The 22,260-nt window shown below is 41.0% G+C and overlaps 3 protein-coding genes across 3 annotated transcripts in view; 2 read left to right on the top strand and 1 right to left on the bottom strand.

Moving 5' to 3' along the window:
- Positions 1-1,235: 1,235 nt before the first annotated feature.
- Positions 1,236-4,090, top strand: chchd4a (coiled-coil-helix-coiled-coil-helix domain containing 4a). The gene is made up of 3 exons (XM_040003269.1): positions 1,236-1,421; positions 1,935-2,033; positions 2,993-4,090. The coding sequence occupies exons 1-3, from the start codon at positions 1,400-1,402 to the stop codon at positions 3,322-3,324; spliced, it is 453 nt and encodes a 150-aa protein (XP_039859203.1). The 5' UTR covers positions 1,236-1,399; the 3' UTR covers positions 3,325-4,090.
- si:dkey-202e22.2 (netrin-4) lies at positions 2,615-10,469 on the bottom strand. Its single transcript, XM_040003268.1, has 10 exons — positions 9,520-10,469; positions 8,526-9,016; positions 8,129-8,449; positions 7,759-7,885; positions 7,098-7,286; positions 6,708-6,924; positions 6,497-6,624; positions 6,342-6,410; positions 6,058-6,228; positions 2,615-5,263 (listed from the first exon to the last, which is right to left on the bottom strand). The coding sequence occupies exons 1-10, from the start codon at positions 9,596-9,598 to the stop codon at positions 5,127-5,129; spliced, it is 1,929 nt and encodes a 642-aa protein (XP_039859202.1). The 5' UTR covers positions 9,599-10,469; the 3' UTR covers positions 2,615-5,126.
- A 7,947-nt stretch (positions 10,470-18,416) lies between these two features.
- Positions 18,417-22,260, top strand: part of dnah1 (dynein, axonemal, heavy chain 1) — a 29,076-nt gene continuing 25,232 nt past the window's right edge. The window contains exons 1-9 of the mRNA XM_040002958.1: positions 18,417-18,545; positions 18,960-19,127; positions 19,233-19,284; positions 19,429-19,612; positions 19,833-19,971; positions 20,097-20,229; positions 21,409-21,573; positions 21,682-21,937; positions 22,024-22,181. Of these exons, the coding sequence (XP_039858892.1) occupies positions 18,543-18,545; positions 18,960-19,127; positions 19,233-19,284; positions 19,429-19,612; positions 19,833-19,971; positions 20,097-20,229; positions 21,409-21,573; positions 21,682-21,937; positions 22,024-22,181 (1,258 nt within the window). The 5' untranslated portion in view covers positions 18,417-18,542. The remainder of the gene's footprint in view (positions 18,546-18,959; positions 19,128-19,232; positions 19,285-19,428; positions 19,613-19,832; positions 19,972-20,096; positions 20,230-21,408; positions 21,574-21,681; positions 21,938-22,023; positions 22,182-22,260) is intronic.

The following is a 22,260-nucleotide window of genomic DNA, read 5'->3' as shown; positions in this document are numbered from 1 at the left end:
TTTTTCACAGGGATATGTGAGATAGAGTCAGTATTACAATCCTTCGTCCTAAGTCACATTTTTTTAAGCTAAAGAAAAAGACCAGAAGCTTTAGACAATGATTTTAACAAAAGAAATCTGTGAGTTATATTTAAAAAAACAAAAACAATGTTGTGTTATTAGCAAGCTGACTAATGAAAATTGTCATTTTAGTGATATAAATGCCCTGTAAGTTGCTAGATTTTATATGAGATCACAGTAGCTGAGCAACAAGAAGAAAAAGTTATGATGAAATCAAATTGAATGAAATTATGATGTCTGGTGCCAAATTACACATCATATTAACTGTAATACAGCAGTTGGCACTGTTACATAATACTCTAACCACGTTGCAAAAAAAGTCTCCAAAACCATGCTTTTTAAATAAATGGTGTAAAAACTGGTGTATACCTGTGTCAAAGGCCTATCTAAAAATTTAAAAACAGAATATAGCCATTATCTGGAAGTATGAGTAATCCAACAGATCCAAGGCAAGTCTGATATTACTGGAAATATGTTTGTTAGGTAAAAAGCCAGGTTGCTCTTCATCAGTTATTGGTTATAATACCAATGTGATTTTCTGTCCAAAGTCAAGAGCCAAAATTTTGTAATCATTATTTGATAAGCGCATCGGACACCAGCTGTCAATTAAACGCAAATCTTTTTTTAGGTTTGGGAATTAGAGTAAACACTCCTTGAGTCATACTCCAGGGTTATGCACCAACTGATATGCGTTCATTAAACCGTTGCAATAAAAAAAAAGGGAGCTCACTGGGGAGCAAATAATTTATAGAATGAGATGAAAGGTCACCTGTCCCCGGTGATGTATTATTTTCAGCCGTCTTACACAGTCTATGATTTCTTTAAGTGATAACGGAGCGCAACATAATTCCTTATCTTCCCGCTCAAGTTTGGGAGTGTTTTGTAAAGAGTTTAGAAAAGCCAGAGCATCACTCTCACACTATTTTGATGTATAAAGTTTTTTTTATATAATAAAATGAACAGAAATTAGATATAATTTTCGGGTTATCAGTTCAACTTCTTCTATTCTTAAACGAGTAACTGTATTCAGTTTTGCATTATATTTTTCTAACCTAAGAAAGAGGAATTCTGCCGTCCTCTAGCCATCGCTTCCGAGACACCACAGATGCCCCTCCTTTATACGTTGTCTAGTCTTTCTTTTAAATCTTGTTTTGTAACGCTATTATTTACGGAACACTTGAGTGACGTCATTACTGCGCGCCCGCGTGTGGTCGGGTCAGGCGTCTGGACGCCGGGTAGCTTGTCAAATGAAATCATTTAATTTGCTAAATAGTCTTTCTCGCACAAGTCAACTTTGCTCCCGGAGGACGAGGCCCGACGAGCCGTAGCATCAGCAGACATGTCTTACTGCAGGCAGGAAGGTAATTTTTATCTTCTTTCATTCATTTTTGCTTCCATGGCTGAGCAATGTCACCGAGCGACCCACCACCACCATGCTAGGCTAACGTCTACACCCAGCGAGACCTTACTGTTTGTTACAGTATGTCAGGAAACCGGTCAGCCTCCTGCTATAGCCAACACAGCTTTCAAACAGATTGCAGTACTTTTTGACTTAATGCTGTGATTACTGCAGTAAAGTGCATGTAAAACAGCGACTGCGGTGCTGTTAAACAGCTAGCAGTGTTGCTCTTGGTGCTGCCATGAGCTTTCAAGCAGCAGGTGAAAAGCCAGTCACTGTCATACTTATTATAGCTTTTCACCTGTCATTGTTCTTCAGTCAGCACATAATCTTCTCAGTTAATTTTCAAAGTGGAGCCAGTTGTTTCAGTCAGCAAGCCTTTACTTGTTGCAGCAATGAAAGATTATAAATGAAAGTCATAGGCCCAGTAACCCATTTCCTCGCGTTTTTGTGTTTTGCCTCTTTTTCATTTAAGGTAAAGATCGCATCATCTTTGTGACGAAGGAAGACCATGAGACACCCAGCAACGCTGAGCTGGTAGCGGATGACCCCAACGATCCATACGAGGAACAGGGTTAGTCTTTCAGACTGTATAGATGTGGTTTCCAAAAGAATAATTTGATTTATTTGTTGATGTGCAGTTGTTTGCTCTCCATAGTGTAGTGGTTTACACATTTGCCTGACAAATGAAAGATCCCTGGTTCATCTCCTGAGAAGAGACACAAATCCCTGTGGCAATACATCAGGAAGGGTTTATGATGTGAAAGGATCTACCCACTGTGGCAGGTTCTTGTGAATAAGGGTGCAGCTGATAGTAGCTTCTTCTTATTTAATGATTATAATACTGCAAGTTCTAAGCCACCCCTCATATCTTTATATTTTCCTTCCAAGGAGACAAAATTTCTTGTATTTTTTCTAAGTGGTCTTGATCAATAGTTCTCACAGTTTCAATGTTTTTCTTTGGAAATTGACAGCTTTTGACACTCATCTTCAGTCTAGACCTTGTACCTGACCATTTCAGAGGGTTTTGTATTCTTTTATTTTGTATGCTACTTAACGGTAACTTAAAAAAAAAAAAAGAACCAGTATGTTCTTTAAAAAAATGAAAGGAAGCTGGACAGAAAAAACGGATTAATTATCAGTACCCCCCTTTTCTTTTTTTAAATTTCTCAGATAACTTTTGTGAAAACCTTTATGCCGTAAACACAGAAATGTTTCTTTCTCTAAAGACCACCCCATATAAACAACATTAGACCCTCCCTGAGCACTAAATATCTGACTAATTAAGCAACAGTCAGATCTACTTTAGGTTATTTTGTAATGAATAGTTAATGAACAAGACTGTGTGTATGTGACTCATTAGTAAAATACCATGTAGGCTTGGACACTGTGTGGCTCAGTTTTGTGATACTGTCCGCTAACAGCTACACATCCAGATCTCTCTTGGTGATCTTGGTAGTGCAGGATGCACTACTTTAGTTTCATTAAACATTTAAGGTTTTCTGCTAACCTGCCACGCTCTGGTGTCTTTAGGCCTCATCCTGCCAAATGGAGACATCAACTGGAACTGCCCGTGTCTGGGCGGGATGGCCAGCGGACCGTGCGGCTCTCAGTTTAAGGAGGCCTTCTCGTGCTTCCACTACAGTAAGGAAGAAGTGAAGGGTTCCGAGTGCATCGACCATTTCCGTAACATGCAGGAGTGCATGCAGAGGTACCCCGAGCTCTATCCCCAGGAGGCCGACAAAGACGAGTCCGCCACCCCGTCTGACAGTGCTGCCTTAACGTCTGAGAGCGACTCTACTGCGGTCACCTCAGCTGTTTCGTCTGACAGCACCTCACCTACAGACGACCAGACCGCCAGCTAGAGTTGATTAGGTCAGTGTTAGAGACTTGTCCAAAAGGAGCTCCATTTGGTCTCTTCTCCTCCTCAAGCCTTCAGAGAGGGACTATTGATACAGTTCTGACACTCACAGGAAATCGACGGGCCATCAGGAGAAGAATTTCAGAGAGACGTAGAGCGTGTACACAAATACGAGCTGCTTTATTGGCTGAACACTTAAGAAAAAATCTAATTAAGTTATCTGATTATTGACAGTGGGCCAAGTGATTTGCTTCAGGGACATCAGCCGAAATGCTCATTTTTATGCAGTGCAAACATCACTTGCTGCTTGTTCTCACGCCAGTCAGAATTTCAGCATTTGTAACTGTATCCCGAGGTCAGTTGTGTAGGAGTATAACTAAGCATTTATATTAGTCCATCTAAGAAATCAGAGGTAGATCTTTTGATTTGAGTGACGCTCAGCTTTATTTGACCTCAGACAGGTTTTTCAGCACTTCAACTTGTTTTCCACCACTCGAGACCAAAGCAGAAATAATCGACAGGAAAGCTGTTGAAGCATCTGTGCTGTTTTAGGTGTTCTGTTTCTGACTTGTTGGCATCATGTATAAACCTACTGAGTCTCCATCTATAACTGTTAGTTTGGTCATCTCTTCTGTTAGTTTTCTATCTGGCCTGTCACATTCACCTGTGAATGCATTAATGTTTTTGTCATGTTAATGCAATCACGAGTCTTCAGTTGAATGCTGTGGTCACCACTCGTGGTTTTTCCAGATTAAAATGATTGCCTGAAATTTTCAATCTCCGTTTTACTTTCATTCTAAAGAGAGAGGGCAGTGTCCCAGTTTCTTGTAGGATAAACATTTATATTTATTAGACAGTCTGCTGTGCTCGTTCTTCAATGCTCAGATTTAACAAGGTGCTGGCAGTGTCCCAGAGTTTTGCGTTTTTTATTGACAGCATAGTTTTACGCAGTTGTTGCAGGTTCACATTAGGCTGCACTCTGGTGGCTCTGCAGGCCACTGACGCACTTACTTCAGCTCATTGTCATGAAAGCAGGCTAAAATTATATGAACTTTGTTGTCCTGCTTAAAGTAGCTATTAAAAGACGAGTAAACTGAAACGATAAGGGGGTGCAGGTGGTCAGCAACATTACTGGAGTAGGCTGTGGCATTTGAATTTTGCTCAAATGAAACTAAAATATATCAATAATCAGCCCCCCACACAGTACACCCCTGAACTATAGATCCATGGGTTCACGTCAGATCACCTGGCTCATGTTCAGAGTCACTAAAACCACCTTCCTCTCTGCTACGCTTAAACTGCAGCAGGTCTTCCTGCATATCTAAGTTCACAGAGTCCAAGCCACATGATTGGATGATGAAATATTTTCTATATGAGGTGTAGCTGATGACGTGTCTGATGTTTATATGTTAATTGCAGTACACTTGGTTTTCTGCTAATTAAATAAAAGGAGATGTAGTATTACAGAAGGATTTGTTAGCTTAACAAATCAAAGTATTTTTGCAGTAGCTATCCAGATCCAAAATGAATCTGACTATAAGGGGAAAAAACAAGCAAAAATAAAATCAACTATTTATACAAATTAGGTCTTTAACATCAAGTACAGCACCTTAAGTCAGACCACTTTAACATCCATTCACTCTCTTATGCACATGTTGGATGCTTCTCTTCAGTTATGAAGCCTCAACGAGCTGGACAAGTTTGACTCCTGGATTTTCAGTCCACTATCTGAATTGGTCACTCACTCATGAGTATCTTGTAGAATCCTTCTGGATTGCATTCCTCCTCATATTTAGATCATATGGATCAGCGGCATCCATTTCTCAGGCTGTTTGATACAATCAGACCTACACGAGGTGTCCATGGAACCACGACGCTCTGCATAGTGACGAGCAAACGGCCCGTTCCACGCTCCTCTTTGCCTGCAAGCAGGTACTCCATACCTGCGAGAGAAAAAAAAAATAAAGATACTGTATATGGATTCAATCTAAAATGTGAGTATTTTTATTGCAGGGATCTCAAACTCAGTGGGCCACATATGAAAGAAATCTGTCAGCATGACAGTTTGGGCTTGAATTGCCCAGATGGTAATTATAAAGCAGAATGTTTTCGTTTATTAATTGGCCAATTTTATTTATTTGTTTAAAAATGTAAAAACCCCCAAAACAAAACCATTTTTATAAAATGTTTATATTAGATTGTGATAAATGGTAGATTATCTGTCATGTAATTGTTTATGAAGCTTATGCATAATAAGGAACATCTGTATATTCATTACACCATTTCCACTTCCTACCGCTGTGAAACTCAATGCTGACATCGCTGCTCTAGTCCAGTCATCTTTCTTCAAACCAGTCAGCCTCCCCTCTGTGTACTTTAAATCTTTCATTTTCCCTTCTGGACTCCTTCGTGCAACCCACCTCCTCACCATCTCTGCCTCACACAAGTTCCTTCATCCAAGCCTCCATCATTTCATCACCAACACAATATGAGTCTCTTGACTTCTGGGCGTCCTGCCCTAATGGCTATCACTACTGGGATTTCATTCTGCTGTTATTGGGGCATCAGTCTAATCACCAAATAGCATAATTGGATTCTATATATATCAGTCATATTCTTAGTATTGGTATAAGTATTGGAGTCTTCTAGGTTTAACATCCCTGCTTTATTGTTATTGATGGGGGATAATAGTTGATTTTGCAGATGCCTTTTAAGATTTGCTTGAAACATTTCTTACCTGGGTTTAATATGGGGCATGTGCAGCCACGGCTGGTCCAGGACAGAGGATAGATGCTGGCGGTTCCTAAGCGCAGCGCCACCTGACCTGATCGAAGGACCTTGCGAACTTTGACGTGTACTTCGGCATGGCTGCCTTTGTCATGAGCAGACAACACATTGGCCTTGATGACTGTAACATGCCACAAAGAAAGAAAACAGAGAGATCATTCTGAACCTTAAACCAAACTGTAGATGCATGTAATGTTTTTTAATCAAGTGAAGGCTGGACCTTTTGTTGCTTACCATAATCATGTTTGGTCTTACAGAGCTCAGACGCACTTCTCAGCTTTTTCTCTTTACAGCTACACTTCCCTGTGTATAGAAACAGAGTTATGCTCTGTATATAGGAGAAAAATGGTTGAACCAGCGTTATTCATCATAATGCAGATTAACATCACCTGTGTAATGCAGAGCAGAGACTGTGAGCTCCTGAGACAAGTGTGCTTCTTCTTCAGTTGGCAAAAAATGATCCAAATCAGGTATTTTCCCACCAATGGGCACATTTAACATTTGCTTATTTGTGTAGCTGTAAAAGTGGAATAAAGCATGTGATGATTGCCAATTACTCATCATTCATTAAATTTAGTCTGATAAGTGAAAAATATCTACCTGTGGAGACACTGGCCAGTGAATGAATCACATTGGTGGGGGCATGTGCAAGGTTTGCATCCCTCCCCTCCAAAGCCCCAGTAGCCAGGTAGACAGTGGCGGCAGCTTGTGCCCCCTACACCAGATTTACAGTGGCACTGGCCACTCCTAGGGTGGCACCAGGGTTCCTCCTTTCCAGGTGGAGAAGGGAAAGAACCCTGAGGATCACACCAGCAGCCTGAGTGACAAAAGTTAATGAAGTTAATTAAAACAGTTAGAAAAGTGCCAGCAGATGGAGCTATAGCATTTGTAAGCTTCCCCAATGTTGAATCTCTTTTACTAATAACAGCTATAGACGTGTCAGCCAACCCAATGCCACAGTAAAACACCCCTCTGCCTTTTGACTCTTACGTGTGCACGTGTGGGGGGAGCTGAGGGGCAGGGATGGGCGGCGGTGGTAGCCATAGCGACAGCGATGGCATCTACGCCCCGCTGTGTTGTGCTGGCAGTCCTCACACACACCCCCACTGAGTCTGCCAGAGGAAAGCCATGCCCGCTGAGAGAAGTGGCAGGTAGCTGCGTGACCATGGCACTCACACTCTTTGGTTGTGAGGATGTGTGATGTCACAGCGATCAGGATGAGAGAGATGAGAGAAAGTGAACAGGTAACACGCTTAGCATGGTCCAATTTAAAATTAAAGTAACCAAGACATTCAACTGTGTATTTAATTTAAAAGGTTTGGACTGCATTAATTTTTTTAGGCAAGTGAACACGATTGCTTCTTGTCTTAGTCATTCACACTCACACACAAATAACCATGCATGTTACTACCCTCCCATCTGGAGCAATGCTTGGTCCAGTATCTTGGCCAGGAGGAGTTGGGGTTTGCACCACCAACTCTGCAACTAGTAGACAACCTGCATTCCATCACATCCTCCTCTAACTATTCACATCTCCCCCCCCCCCCCCCCCATGCTTCAAAATCTTCTCTCCTCTCTGTTATTTTCCTTTGTCAGCAAAACAGCATTTCACATACGTAACAGCTGTACAAAGCTGCTGTTGGTCACTTACTCTGGCATGAGTTGGCCTCCCCACTGCTTCCATTGGCAGGCCTCCAAGGTTGATCATTGTAGAGCGGGGCGCACTTGTCACAGTGATCTCCAGCTGTGTGGTGAGTACACAGACACCTACCAAACACCTGGAAGACACATCTTCATCTACATTTGATTTTGTTGCAGATGCCTGCTGTACAAAGAACCATAAAATATGTCAAGGCTTAATGTAAAGTGTAAATTTAAAGGGCCTTTAACTGTGACCTAATCTAATCTCTTTAAACCAATATTCTGAATGTGTAATTAATTATTTTTGTACCTTTTTCACTTCAGGGTTTTATCTTTTCCTTTTGATACAAGCATACATACATGCAGGATAAAATACTCACCATGTTACTGTCCTCTGTTTCCTTGTTTCCATTGTTGTGTGGTACACAATACTCAGCATGTCCATGGCACAGGCAGGTGCCTCTTGCCAGTAAAGTATAAATAGCATAAGGTGCTGAAGCAGAATTTTCTGAACTGGACGGGGGGCTGTGGACTGAGGATGTGAAGCTTATCCAGCGTCCTGGGGGGGTCAGAGCTGGGCTACAGGTCTGGGATTTTAGCAGTCTGACACGGAGATTTGTGATGGTCAGGTGAGAGAGGGCCTCTGGACTGTAGGGGTCGAGTGTCATAGCACTGCTGGGGTTTAGAGTACGTAATATGACCTAGAAGGAGAAACATAGCTTTAAACTGCACTGAATGAAATATTTGCACAATGGATTATATCCAAATATCCTCTACCTCTCCACCCGTGCAGGGTGCAGCATCAGTATAGCGGGATGTACACGGTGACCCTGGCTGATTGAAGTCATCAGGCAAACCGAATTCTAAGATGCAATTATACGCAAAAACCTTTAAAGCTTCCCACGTCTTTCCAAAGTCCACTGAGCGTTCAATGGCCATGGCAGCAGGCCGTGGTGACTTGAACACCAAAACCAAGTGAGTAAGATAGAATTTCGTTTCCAGGTCTAAACGTATCTCATCCTGCTGCCCCCGCATGGTTCTACCTCCACCTGATGCCCACCAGGTATCTGGATGCAAGAAAGGGTCATCAGTCATGTGAAGAGCTGGGTGAGGATCCTGAGAGCAGGCCTGAGGACTGACAGAAGGTTGGGGACACAGAGGATGCTGGGATGTGCTGTTCCCACAGCAGTTCGAGAGGGTGAACAGGGTCCTGCCACTTGCCAGGTTTCCTATGGGTGGACTACAGGCACGGTCCAGGCAACTAGAAACTGAGGCAGAGGGTGAATGAGAGTCAGTGAGAGTGTGAGACAGTAGTGGAAAATGTTTATTCCATGACTGAGCAATACAGATCGTTCTTTTGATCTGCCGATGTCCGTGCTGCCAGTGCATTTTCCAACACATGGCATTGCGGACAAAGCCAAAGTGCGGCTCATTACGTTTTCCATGAATATTTAATTTGCCTGACCGCTGTGCTGTCACAGAATCCTGTCCTGCCCTCCCGACTGGGCAGCGTTAAGACTCGGGTTACATGTAATGGAAGGACACAAAGCTGTCAGACTATCAAATGCATCAGGAGCGAGCGTTACTTTTGCTTTACATTTGGGACAAGATCTAAAAACACAACGAGTTCTTCAGTGTCATAGAAATTTACGTTCTTTACAATAACTCGGTAACCTAAAACATAACCCGAAATAGAGGGCACAAGGTCGCTGCTGATTTTTTTTTTCTTCTAGAAATAAGAGCATCACTGCAAACGGATGATGCGCCTCACCTGCTTCGCTGCCGCGCATCACAACCAAAAATAGCCAACCGAGAGCCACCAGCATCAGATGTCGAGATGTCCCGAGCATATTAGACAGCGTTGTCCTCGTTCCTGCTGTGTTTACAACATGCACGGTGCGTCACACGCTTCCCCGCAGAGGTGGGTCCCAACATAATGTGTGCCCTAATTAACAGTCCAACTCATTTCTTTGGCTAATTACGCAATGCGCAAAGTGTCCAGATAAATCCAAGAGTAAGTAATTTTCTCCCCCCTCGATGTCCTTCCAGACGTCTGAGGCTCAGTTCATCGTCGGGGACGGCTCTCTCGAAAAGATGCGGACTGTGCGTTTCAGGTGCACCAAATGAGAAGTCAGTCTTTCGGCAGCGAATTTAAAGCGAAATATTGCTAATTTGCACGTGATAGACCTTTCATGTCCTCCTTACTGCTCCAACTAAAATGCAAATAAACTCAAGTAAACATTTCCACGAATATCCATCCAACGCGACATCTGTGTGCACCACCCAAGTCCAAAGCTCCATGCATTTATGCACAGAGGAGTGTGGGCTCTATTTATGGATCTCCTCCACCCACCCATCCACCCACACGCACACACAAATAAAACACCCCTATTTTACTTCAATCTGCCAATCTTTTATCCACATTGTGGTGCGTCGTGCGCTCTAGGGAAGGGACGTGCGATTTCAATGTCAGTCAGTCTCACACACGAGCTAAACCAGGTCCCCTCACTAACCTTAATAGGGCTATTTAATTACTTTATCTGCTTTTGCCCCTTTGTTTTTCAGTAGCATTAATTCCAAGTCATAATGCTCTTTGAAGTCTGTAGCGGGAAGAAATCCGAGCGGGGAGCCAAGAATACTCCTTCGTGCAGTTATTTGCAGCTTGATGGACATTATGGCAACAAAAGGAACGTTTATGCAAATGAGAAGGACAAGAAAAGGGCAATTCTTCTTTAAAAACCGGCTGCCTGAATAGATTACAGTGACGTTTTTCTTTTTAACACTGGAATACAAACACATGTTCTGGTACTTAAAAAACATACCGTACAGTTCTTCGCTGAGCTTGATGCATTTTCTCTTCCTGGCGCGCACACACACAACAAATTGGGACAATAAACACAATGTCTCCTCAGTTTTATGGCTTAACTTCAAATAAAGGGGCGCTCGGAAAATCGGAAGGGACGCACAGAATTGGATTGGTTTCCATAAACGTCCCCAGTGACATAGAAAGTGTTTGCAGGACTGCCTGCCTGGTTGTGTGAAGTAAAAAAAAATGGAATTAGAAAGATTAGCATGGACCAGCCATGATGTATTATTTTTGTTACCTTCATGAAAATTACAGTTAATTTTCATTTTACCTCTACAATAAATAATAATCCTTGAAAGCGCATTTCCTGTCCTTTATGTCTGGATTTAGAATATTCGAGATGACATTATTTATGATCATTTATTTACATTTAAGAATATATTTCTCTTTTAATACAAATATAGAGAGCTTACTCAATATGGACAAAAGAATCTATTTACATTTGTTAATGCAAAGTCAACTATGTCACCAAATTTCATAGGAAGTTATTATCCATGAAGAAATCTGTGCCTGCGTCATCTGTCTCTCTCAAAATGACTGACAGTTTTCCTAGCCCACCTGACTGTGTGTGATATTTTAAACTGGGAGCCATTGCGTTGCAATAAATACTTCTAGCCATTAAAACAGTGCAGACCCACACCAATGTGTTTTGAACCTTGAAGCCAAAATGAGCAGTTAAAGGCAATACTTGCAGTGGTGATTGCTTGTTGCTCTTTAAAATGTTTTATAGCTCTGCTGCAAACTTTTACCTCAAACCTACAATTTTCAAGCCTTTTTCAAAATGATAACACTCAGACGCAATAAGAACTTGTGCTAGAGCCAACTATACCACAGCAATGATTTGACTCTATGCTATATCCATTACCCGTTCTCCTCAAACGCACAAATCCACACGGACACCTGTGAAAAGATGTGAAATCAACTGCATGTGTGCCGTTAATGCAGAACCGACTCTAAATCGGGCTAAAGCAGTCATAAACTACAGCATGTCTGTGTGTCTCCAGCATTACCAGATAACAGCAAATCCCTCATAAATGGCATTGCCCTAATCTCCCATAAAACTATTCTTAGCATGTAGTGCACTGCTGGAGTAAAACGAAAGGAGAAACCGTGAGATGTGTGATGTAGGCCAGCCTCTCAGGCTTTATTGTGTACAGGCCCGCCAGGCACGAGCTGCTCTCAGAGTGGAAAGCAAGAGGAAAGAGAGATGAAAGAGTGAAAGAAGAAATTTACAACAGATATAGATGAAGTGACATCCATCTGAGATTTTGTTTTTACAGCATTTTTTGCAAATAATGTTTTGACAATAAAAATGATCATTCTGCTGTTCGTTTTTTGTTTGTTTGTTGGTAGGATGAATAGTAAAGTGTGAACATATTTAAAAAATAATTTAGAAAAGGAGAAATTAATCCATTCCACTGTTTCCAACATGTGCTGCACTCCTTTTTCCAAGCAAATACATTCTCTCAATGTTCAAGATGTATCTTCATCAAAGCTTCCAGCTGTGAGAGGTCAAATACCAGCCTGAAAGGGTCAGGGGGATCTCCTACCTGCCCCATGACTGCTCCTCTAATTGCTCCTCTTTCTCTCATTTACAGGGCTTAATGGGGGCCGGTGGGGTTAGAGAGCCAGGGTCAGAGGAACAGGGACCCCCTACCTCTCACCCTTAGTGTTTGTCCAGGCTGTTCATACATGTGTGTGTCAAGCACATGTAGTCCACACTTCCGCATCTACTTCTCCCTTCATGCTTTATTTGTGATCTACATGTCAGCTCATTTGTATCTCCAGGGATGAAGAGGATTAAGCTCCTTCCTTACATGACTTTACTCCACATGGGCCCAGAGGCCGACATGATCGCGCTTTCATTTGCTTTGACTTTCTTTTTTCCAGCTTAATTTAAAACATCTCCATTTTGTTGTGGACATTTTGCTATGGCAACACACGGTAGGATTTCATGACATTATCCACTGGCCACAGGGGCAACCAGTAAAAGACATGGTGTGCTTGAGTTAAGCACTCGGGTTAGAATTAATTGGCATGTTGACATTTTTTTAACTTTGAGTCAGATTTCTTTTCTAGGCTTTTCAAGATGAACTAAATAGGATAGATAGCCCAGTACATCCAATAAATCCTACTAGCAATCAACAACTTTTAAATACTTTATCCTGAAAACACCAGTTGAAATGTGGTAGAAAGATCTATGGTTCAAATATAATGGCGAGATTAGAGGTGTATTTCCCCAGGATTGCAGGACCAAGTCGGTCCATTGCTTTAATTTGTTATCACTGTGAGAATGATAACCAGTGTGGAAAACTTTCAAAGAGACATCCTTACTGGTGTTTATTGTAACAGTCCTCATGTCGCACATTGACATTAATCAAGCCCAGACAGCTTACAGGCAGACTGCTAACTTGTTGTTCATTTGCACATCTACTTTGCGTGTGTGTGAGACGATGTGCATGCTTACGTTCCAGCATCATAGGTTTAGATTACACTGTGCCTCTTTGATGTGAGAGAATGAATGACACAGATTAAGTTGTCAGGCCAGAAAATGATAGACGCCAGATGAGGCAGAATGACAAATAATGTCCTCTGGGAAGCCCAGGGGCACACTGCCAAAACAATAATGAGTGCATCTGTGAACTCATGGGTGGATTTGTGAGTGTTTGCTCACAGAAGAGTTATGGCGATAATCTTACATATGTGTAACCTTAATTGAAACAATCCAGAACTGTTCCCGTATACAGAGAAAATGGGAAAATTAGCCTCCCTGTGAAATTTTATGTTTTTGTTTAAAATTTTCCAAATACTTTTTCATCAGTGTAAGGAATTTTTCAGCATAGCATTTCTAAACATACTTATTTTCCTTAGAAGCAGAAATCATTTCTGCTTGACACAATAACAGAATTATTTCAGAAAGAACAAACAAATATTACCAAAGCCAGTGGTATTAGCTTCCTGAAAAACTGACCTTTTTATTGAGCCACAGCATAAAGTGCTGCTGTGCAGTGATGTGCTTTAACTTTTTGATGCTCAAATCAAGTTTAAACTGAGGGTTTTCTTGAATTTACACACAGTATAAAAATATCAGCAAAGGTTTAAGCTGTCATTTAAGAAATAATCATGCCAAAAACAAAATAAATCCCTTTAGATTTGAGGGGAAGAAAGATTTGCTGATGCCTACAAAGCAGGAGGCGGATATACAAAGTTATCACAGCGTTTCCAAGTATCATCAAGAAATTCAAAAAGTGCCACACAGTGCAGAACAAGACTGATAAAGGTAGGAAGCAAAGGATTTCAAAAGATTTCATCTCTAGCCAGTTTTGAAATGTGTCTTAAGATCCCAAAACAACTGCCAAACACTAATGAATGACTTAGCCAAGTCAGAGAACCGTAGAGAGAACTCAGTAATGGGTGACCTCCAATTCTGCAGAAGTTACACCTTCAAGCCAGACTAAAGTATGCTAAGGACAACCTTAGGAAAGCATATTGGAAGCACATCATTTGATCAAATTAAATAAACAAGAGTTTTTTGACCACAAAGATGCTGCCTTTAATTTAGAGAAAGAAAGGAGAGCTCAGGAGGCGTGTGTGAGACTCGCTGAAAACTACAGCAAACCGCTGCAGGCTGTAATCCAGCAAAAACGACACAGAACTGATGATCAGCACTGGGTGTGCTGATGATTTTAACCCTGGCACCTTTTGTTTCTGTGTGAAAAGTGAAATAATTTAATCATCCAAAATAAAACCAGGATATTTGGAAAAGCTGTGCTAAAAAAAATCTGTGCTCTGTTTGACAGCATTTGGCAAATACTTTAAAAAAAAAAAGGAAATTTAAGAATAATTCTGCTCTCCTCCTCCTATTCGTTACTGATTCTAAACAAGCATGCTGGGAATGCACCAGTTGAAAGTTGATGACTTATTAATAGATGAAACTGTATACTGTACACATACACACATGAAAGTACACATTAAATACTGTCCACTTAATCTTTTGTCTCTGATTTTTTTTTTTTTTTGGTATATCTGTTTATGATAATCAACTAAGAAACTCACTATTTCCTTATGTTTGTGACTCACATAACACACACTGTCACTCCGACACATGAACATATGCACGAACACATGCATGCAAGAGCTGACACAGTCACTTGATAACCTTTTACTTTGCCCACCCACTCACACACACACTGGTTTTCTACAACAATAACACACTACATGTGCTGTGGATTCAATTCACTGCCTTCTCGTTCTTCCAGCTCAGATTTACACTCCCAGTTAGATGAAACACATGTTTCAAACAGCTTCAGTAAATTCAAAGAAAAATACTTTGGCATGAAAATGTGACATAAATAGCAAACAGCAAAATGAAGAAAGCAGCATAATGAAGCAGGGTTACGTGATTAACACTAATTCTAGGAGTTTGGGATAAGTTACGAAATTAATGCTTGTGCTTAAATAAACCCAAATGGGTTTTTAGCTTTGAGTATTTTTACTTTGTCCCCCTTCAGAAGTCATGCTTAGAAATGGGGAAAATGAAAAATCAAATGCAGCTGCTTCAGGTCCCAGGACATAAGTTGCAGGCTCTGGGCCGCTTTGTTGCTTTGAGGCCCTTTTCAACTCATTAAAAGTGTTTTTACTGGCATACCAAGTCCACCTGTGAGTCATCCAACTCATGATGGCAACTTCAATGCATAGCCAAGTGCAAAGGTCACCGTTAAACAACAGTAACTCATAGGAGCAGGCAATGTCAAAAATGAAATCTGCACGGGTAAAATGCAGAGGAACAAAGCGCGGCTATGTTAATGTGACATTTGCTGCCCTCGTGGTGCGTCTTTTTCATTTATCAACTGACACTCGTGACATTCATTGACCACTGTGGTGTTATCTTCCAGATCAGATGCCCTTTAAATAAGAAAAAGGGCTTCGAAACGGGGTGTTTGTTCTAGGTGTAAATTATTCCTACTGTTTCCAGGGGTTTGAGCTCCAGAGCGTAAAAATTTGCAAATATATATAATCCCTTACGAGCATTTGTTATCCATACTCTCAGGACATTTAACGATGCTCCCTGGTAGTGTATAGCATAGTTTTGTATATTTCCACTGAAGTGGGCAAATGTGAAAAAATAAATAAATAAATCACACTCTAACAGGGGTGTGTGCCCACTTTTGTGGTTGGATTTGTGGTTTCTCCATAAGAAAAGAGGTATGTGGGAATCTGTGCAACCATTAAGGCCATCCTGGACTGCCCAACAATGAGGCAGCGAAGGAGGAATAAGTGGTGTTTGATCCTATCAACCAACATCTGGCCTACAGGAGGAGCTAAAGTTAGCAGCCCATGCTGATGTCATTAGGGTAAAATAGCAAGTATACTGGCAAAGGCACAGTGCTCCCAACATGACAGCACTGTTAGTGTAGTAGGGAGGTGGCAGAGATGAGGACAGTTTATACCTGCTGGTGATTATGTAACTGACTCATCTTCATGTCCTTTTAACAGCTGATCTCTTTTGTCAGTCTTCTGCTCCTAGGCTGCTGGAGTTAGCAGGGAGGCCTCCTGGGAGAGAATGAGAAATACAGGGTGGATCAAGGCTGTAACACAGCTTTTTAGAGTTTAATCAGTTCCACTCATCGAGAGTTGCTGGCCACATCTGTCCAATCAAGTCCCATTTCCATGGCGGGCTCCTGGCTCCAAAGATGGCTACAGTACTGTCAGCCAGACTTTGATAGGCAACTCTGTTTCGAGGACCACCACCTCATCAGAGACTTGTGGTTCTTGTGTGGGTTTCTTTGGAACCTCTATCGGCCGGATCTCCTCGCTGATGTAATCAATAGCTCTGGCATGTGTTAATCATTAATAAACTGCTGTGGTCAGGATGATTTAAGCGCTGAGAGCACTCTGATATGATAATGTCATTAGATGTGGGTTGTTTAGCTCCTTAGGGAAGTTTTTTATTTCCATGTCCTTTTTGTGTGAGATCATCGTTTTGGAGCTCTTTTCAGTCTGGGACAATGAAGAAAAAGACTCCTAGCTAAACATTTAAGCAAGCCCATCCTAAATGATAGATATGTGGCACAGAATTACAACATCGATAGGACCCATATCAAGTCAGTAAGGCTACGTTCACACTGCAGGTCTTAATACTCAATTCCGATTTTTTGATCAAGTCCGATTTTTTGTCTGCTTGTTCACACTACAAATAAAATGCGACAGCAAACGCTCTCTAGTGTGAACGCTCAAAGTGGCCCGCATGCGCAAAAGAAGACGTCACACACAACGCGCTCTGTTTAGACCCAGAGCAAACAGTATTGTTTGACTGATGGCCCTTAATATAAAGACTTCGGGCTTTATGTTTCCCAATTTTTGCTTTAAGTTATTTTGTTATTTACATAATAATGTAGATAACCTAATAATTATCCTTATTGCTGTTTTAGAGAGGAGCGGTGCTTCAAAGGAAAGTTGCAGATTTCTGTCAGAATCTGCAGATTATACAGTACAAATAACATGCTCACGTTTCTCCAACGTTGTCTTCCCAACAGTGTCACTAACATCTACACTGGATGGCCAGGAAGCCTTCGCGATGTCTTCTCCGGCGCTGATAATTGGCGTCTGTCTTGTGTCAGTGACGTAAAATACGGATTTAATGCGACCTGACCGTTCAAACAACAGTCGCTTTCTAAAACATCGGATATGTATCAGATTCAGTACCACATACGAAAGTGACCCAGATCGGATTTGAAAATATCGGATTTGTGCCGTTCACACTGTCATACCATGATCGGATATGGGTCGCATTGGGTAAAAAAAATCGGATTTGATGCGCTTTCGTCTGCAGTGTGAATGTAGCCTAAGTCTTTACTCGACCAGTACCAGGAGCTGGGTACAGTAACTTAGATCACCTCACAAACCTAGCTTCAACGAGACACTGACCTCCTACACCGTGAGAGGAGAAGAGTGAACATTTAGGGTCAGGGGAGTGTGTGCTCCAGTTGCATTCCATTATGTTATCATCACAGACATTACATTCAACGTTATTACTAGAAGCAGCAGCTTCTTTTTTTGGTCTTTTTTCTTTAAGAGCAGCCAGAAAAGCAGAGCCTTTCCAGCTCGATCCCTCAGTCTAGCCAAGAAAAACCAAGTCTAATCCTCTTCTCCTTCCTCGGTGTCCACCTCACACACAACTCACAGTAAGGCCTTACCTTTGCCACGTCTTTCTTTGCCATAAACCTCACCTTTCAGTACTCTAATTTCTTCATCTCTCTTGCTTTTCTACTCTTCTTCATTTAGATGAAAGATGTCAGTGTGTTGGTGTATCCATAACACACTGGTTAAAGATGCATGTTTTTGCGAAGTGGACTCATTTTTTTAAATTCTGCACTATTATTGTCACAATTCACCTTCACATCGCAACTACTCAGTATTTTTATTCCTTGTCCCCCTGGCCCACATCTTGAGACATTGTCCCACATTCTGACTGGCTCGACGGGTCATGCGCTTTTCTAAAATCTGGATTTTACCCAACACATGTGAAGGGAAGCCTTTTTATTATAGGGAAATAAAGGATAACCAGTCTAAAGTTACATAAAGCTTTGCAGATTTTGCTGAATATGATGAAAACTACCGCAAAGAAAATGAAGCAGCAGTACATACTGAGAAATATTTTTTGCAGTGTGTCACAGGAGAGAATATAGTGCTAAAAAAATAGCGTAAAGTGGCACAGTATGTTTGACATAATAGGCTAAACACTGCTTAAGTTGTCAAATATGGCTCAAAAAGATTTGCCAACTTGTACTATCATCTTCGTCCCCATGACAACCGTTACTGCGTCTAACAGTACTTCCACTTAGAAACTAAGATTCTCTACGGTTCAGTTTCAGCTATGTGGTGGACACACAAAAGACCTGTAACAGCTTGCAACAGAATTGAAAAATATGGTATGTCGTATTTATTTTTTCCCCTTTTGCTTACAGAGTTAAATTACCAAATGCTACTCGTTAATTGTGTTCAGCAAAGCCAATCACAAAGGCTGAATGCTAAGGCTAAGCACCCGGCGTATGTTTAACACCCTGTCGGTTAAAAGACCACCTCCAGCTGAAGTCGGGCAAAACGTTTAACATACGTTTAACGTACGTCGTGTATTCAGCGTTAAGTAATGTCTAGTTTCCCTTTTACATTTTGTACTATTATCCACTTTAGTAACGCGTGTATAAACTTATATGTGCAACATATAAAGCTTCAACTTTTCATACACATTTAATATTCGTTAAATCATATCATTGAAGAAGTAGGTGACTAAACCCAGCTGTCATTGCTCACACGTACATTTTTTTAAAAATCCTGCTCGAAAGAGTGAGAACACAGGATTTCCTGGTTCCGGGGTACCTCATCCACCCAGAGATCCTCCAGAGCCCAAGCCTTCAACTCGTCAGAAATACAATGTCTTCAAAGTGGGGAAAGGCTCTATGAGAGATCAGAGGGGAATATTCTCTGAGACAATCTCTACATTAAAATTCCAGGTAAAGGCTTCTCTGATTCCTCTAAAATGACTGATTGTTGTTGCTCTAATGAGAAACTCTTGACTAATTGCTTATGTGTATGCGGTTTGTACACCTAATGCCCAGCAGGTGTCAGAGCCTCAGTCCATGCTGACATTTGGTCATAACTCACGGGAGGGTGAGTTGTGCTGTATGACATTTTAGACATCTGATATTTTATTGTTGCATTGATTTTTTTTTTTTCATTTTAAATCTCCTAGAAAAAAAAACCCCAAAACATTTTGTGCTATCTGTAAAATCTGACTTCTGTTTACTTCAAAAGCAGTCGCCAAGACTCCACCTCATCGGCCCAGATGGGCTGCTGAGGATTGCCTTGTACCACATGTACAACATAATTCATTCTTCTCGGAGAATCCATACTTTTGCCCGGGTGGAGATAAACCCAAAGTCCAAATACCCTACAAAACCCGTCCTGGCTCCATCCCCCGCAAATTAGCGATAGAGAGGTGTGTACTATTTTTGTGTACTACACATGGCATCTGCTGCTGTAGTCATGGTTATTTTGAATACTGTAAGACCAGATTCAGTGGTCACGTCTCATATAGTGTGCAATACATGCTCATTTTTCCTTTATTGTACAGCAGCTTTTAGTAGAGTCATTAAGTTGTTTTATCTCAAAGTCCTGCTGTGAAATAACTGCGTCTTTATATACTGTGTTGCTAACAGATATCGAAGGGAATACTTACATTTACATGTTGAAGAGCTCCTGGCAGAAAAGGGCATAGATTCTGATCTTTTATTGCCAAGACCATTGAAAAATAACACCATACCAGACGGTCCTATTTCGCTGTTCCTCCCACTGGAGGTGAGCCTGTTACACAACTGTCCAATCAAGTCCCTCTTTTTAGACTTTTTTTTTCCTCATTGCAATACTTTCCATATTTATATATAATGTTATATACACCAAACTTTCCCATGTTTTTTATTAAGCTGTTTGACAATGAAGAATATGACTGCCAGACTCCAGAAGACTGGCTTGCTTTGGGCAATGCTGAAGGATCACCTGATCGAAAACCTATTCCTGGAAAAGCCCTGCTACCTACAGATGATGAAATTGCAAATGGTAAAGTATCATGTAGCTGCTGTATTGGGTGCTGCGCTTGGAGTTGAAGCTTGGCCTCCTAATGTCTGTAGATCTATGTAGGCAAAGGTCAATTTAAAATCAGCGAATCAATGAATCTTCAGCCGTTTTTTATCTTATGCCATCAGCTTGTCCTCGGTCACAGTTTCCTTCCACATATAGCTTTGCAAACACTGCATAAAAAGCACTTGCAGCAACAAAAACATAATATTCCAGAAACACGCTTTGCCGATCCGATCAGCTGTTCATACCACTTCCTACGTTAGAATAGACTTCAGTGTGAACTATCGCATGTCCGCCTTTACCTGCCCGAAACCGGAAGTGACGTCGTTTTCGCGGAAATGTAGTTTTTTACCATCAGGGCCTCATGAGCCTATACTGGTGTTTTTAAAAGTTATCTTTGACTTTATGACTTTCTGTGTCATTTCTGGGATGCTTAAAACTCATATTGCACTGCTGGAAATAGCTTATTTTGATGCATATGCTGCTTTTTTGCAAATTTGCACTATAATATTTATTTTCGTTTTTCCTGCAGTATATAAAAATTGGTGTATTTCAAAAATAAAACTATGAAGACACTCAAAATAAGTTTCCTGTGGTGGGAAACTATTTTGTGCAACTTTTTTGTATTTACAGTTTTGAGGGATAAGCCTCTTAAATTTCTCTAACTAGAAATATATGTTAAAAAACAAAAACGATTTAAAATTTTTTTGTAGTTTATTGCAATTCTTGCAATTTATGTAATTTCTATGCACTTAATGCATATATATTATTAAAATTTGGGCTATAATGGTTGTATTGATGTATAGCAACTTGAAATGCTCCCAAAAATGGCACTACAGCATGTAAAAATATACTATAAGCTCTGGCGGACTTGGTTCTATGGTAGGTCTTAAAGGGTTAAATGGTGTTTAGTTTGTTACAAATGATACTTAGGATATAGTTTATCTGTAAACTGCATTTCAACAGTGTGGGGTGCTCATGTTTTTTGGCACTTTTTCTTCCTTTTAATCCTTTTTTGGGATTAATTTAAGATATTCATTAAAAGGTAATGAGAAGCAATTTATAAGTGGCCATACAACAATACAACACAGACACCAGTGAATTTAGAAATAAATGTAGTAATGTGTTATTAAATCCCTCTTTCCTGTTCTTTTGCAGATGAGTCTGCAAGCGCGAGCCCACCTCCGAAGTACAGCTGGCATTTAGTTGGAATTCTTGATTACTGTACGGAGAAATGTCAGTATCTGGTAGAGAAGGTCCACCAGACAGACAAAAAAGGAAGTCCTGATATAAGTGAAGAGCATAAGGAGAGTAAATCCCCTGGTTGGTCTCAATGTTTTTAAACTGTTGTAACTCTAGAGTGTTGTCTCTTCATCTCTCTCTCTGCTGTTACTGACCATGTCATTGATCTGTTGCCCTCTTTCTGCATAGAAACAGACTCTTTCATAGCAGGCAGTAAGTACTGGATACCCAGGATCAGACTGTTATTCTGTGCTGAAGACCCACGTGTCTTTGTTGAGCGGGTCCGGTTTGCCCTGCGCTACAGAGAGGAAACAGAGGCACTTATTTTCTACCACTTTTCAGTGGACTGCATGCCCATCTCTAGGAAAACACCGTCTCTCAATACTGATAGTCTCCAGAGTATCAAACGACGTGCCCTCTCAGCTCCTGGCCTTAAGCTGAAAAAGTGAGTGATATCCTGTCTTATTAATTCTATATGATCTGCTTTTTTACTAACTAACAGGATGGATAATTGCAATATTGTGTGTGCAGTTTAGAGACGTGTGTTGCAGGCTTGGAGAATGAGGTCAGACTGGATTATGACCGTACAATGAACCGCTTGATTTTTGACAAAGTAGTGATGAGCTGCCCTGAAGACCTTTCACATATCACCCTGCCACAGAAGGACCCTGAATATGTGCCCTCACAAGGTAAGATATTTTGCATTATGCACTTACTGGTCACTCAGGTCATAATTAAGGAAATGTAGCATCTGCTAACACCTTCAGA

This window comes from Simochromis diagramma, unplaced genomic scaffold (assembly GCF_900408965.1).
Source record: "Simochromis diagramma unplaced genomic scaffold, fSimDia1.1 OVJJ01000646.1, whole genome shotgun sequence".
Taxonomy (NCBI): domain Eukaryota; kingdom Metazoa; phylum Chordata; class Actinopteri; order Cichliformes; family Cichlidae; genus Simochromis; species Simochromis diagramma.
This window is presented reverse-complemented; position numbering and strand designations above follow the sequence as displayed.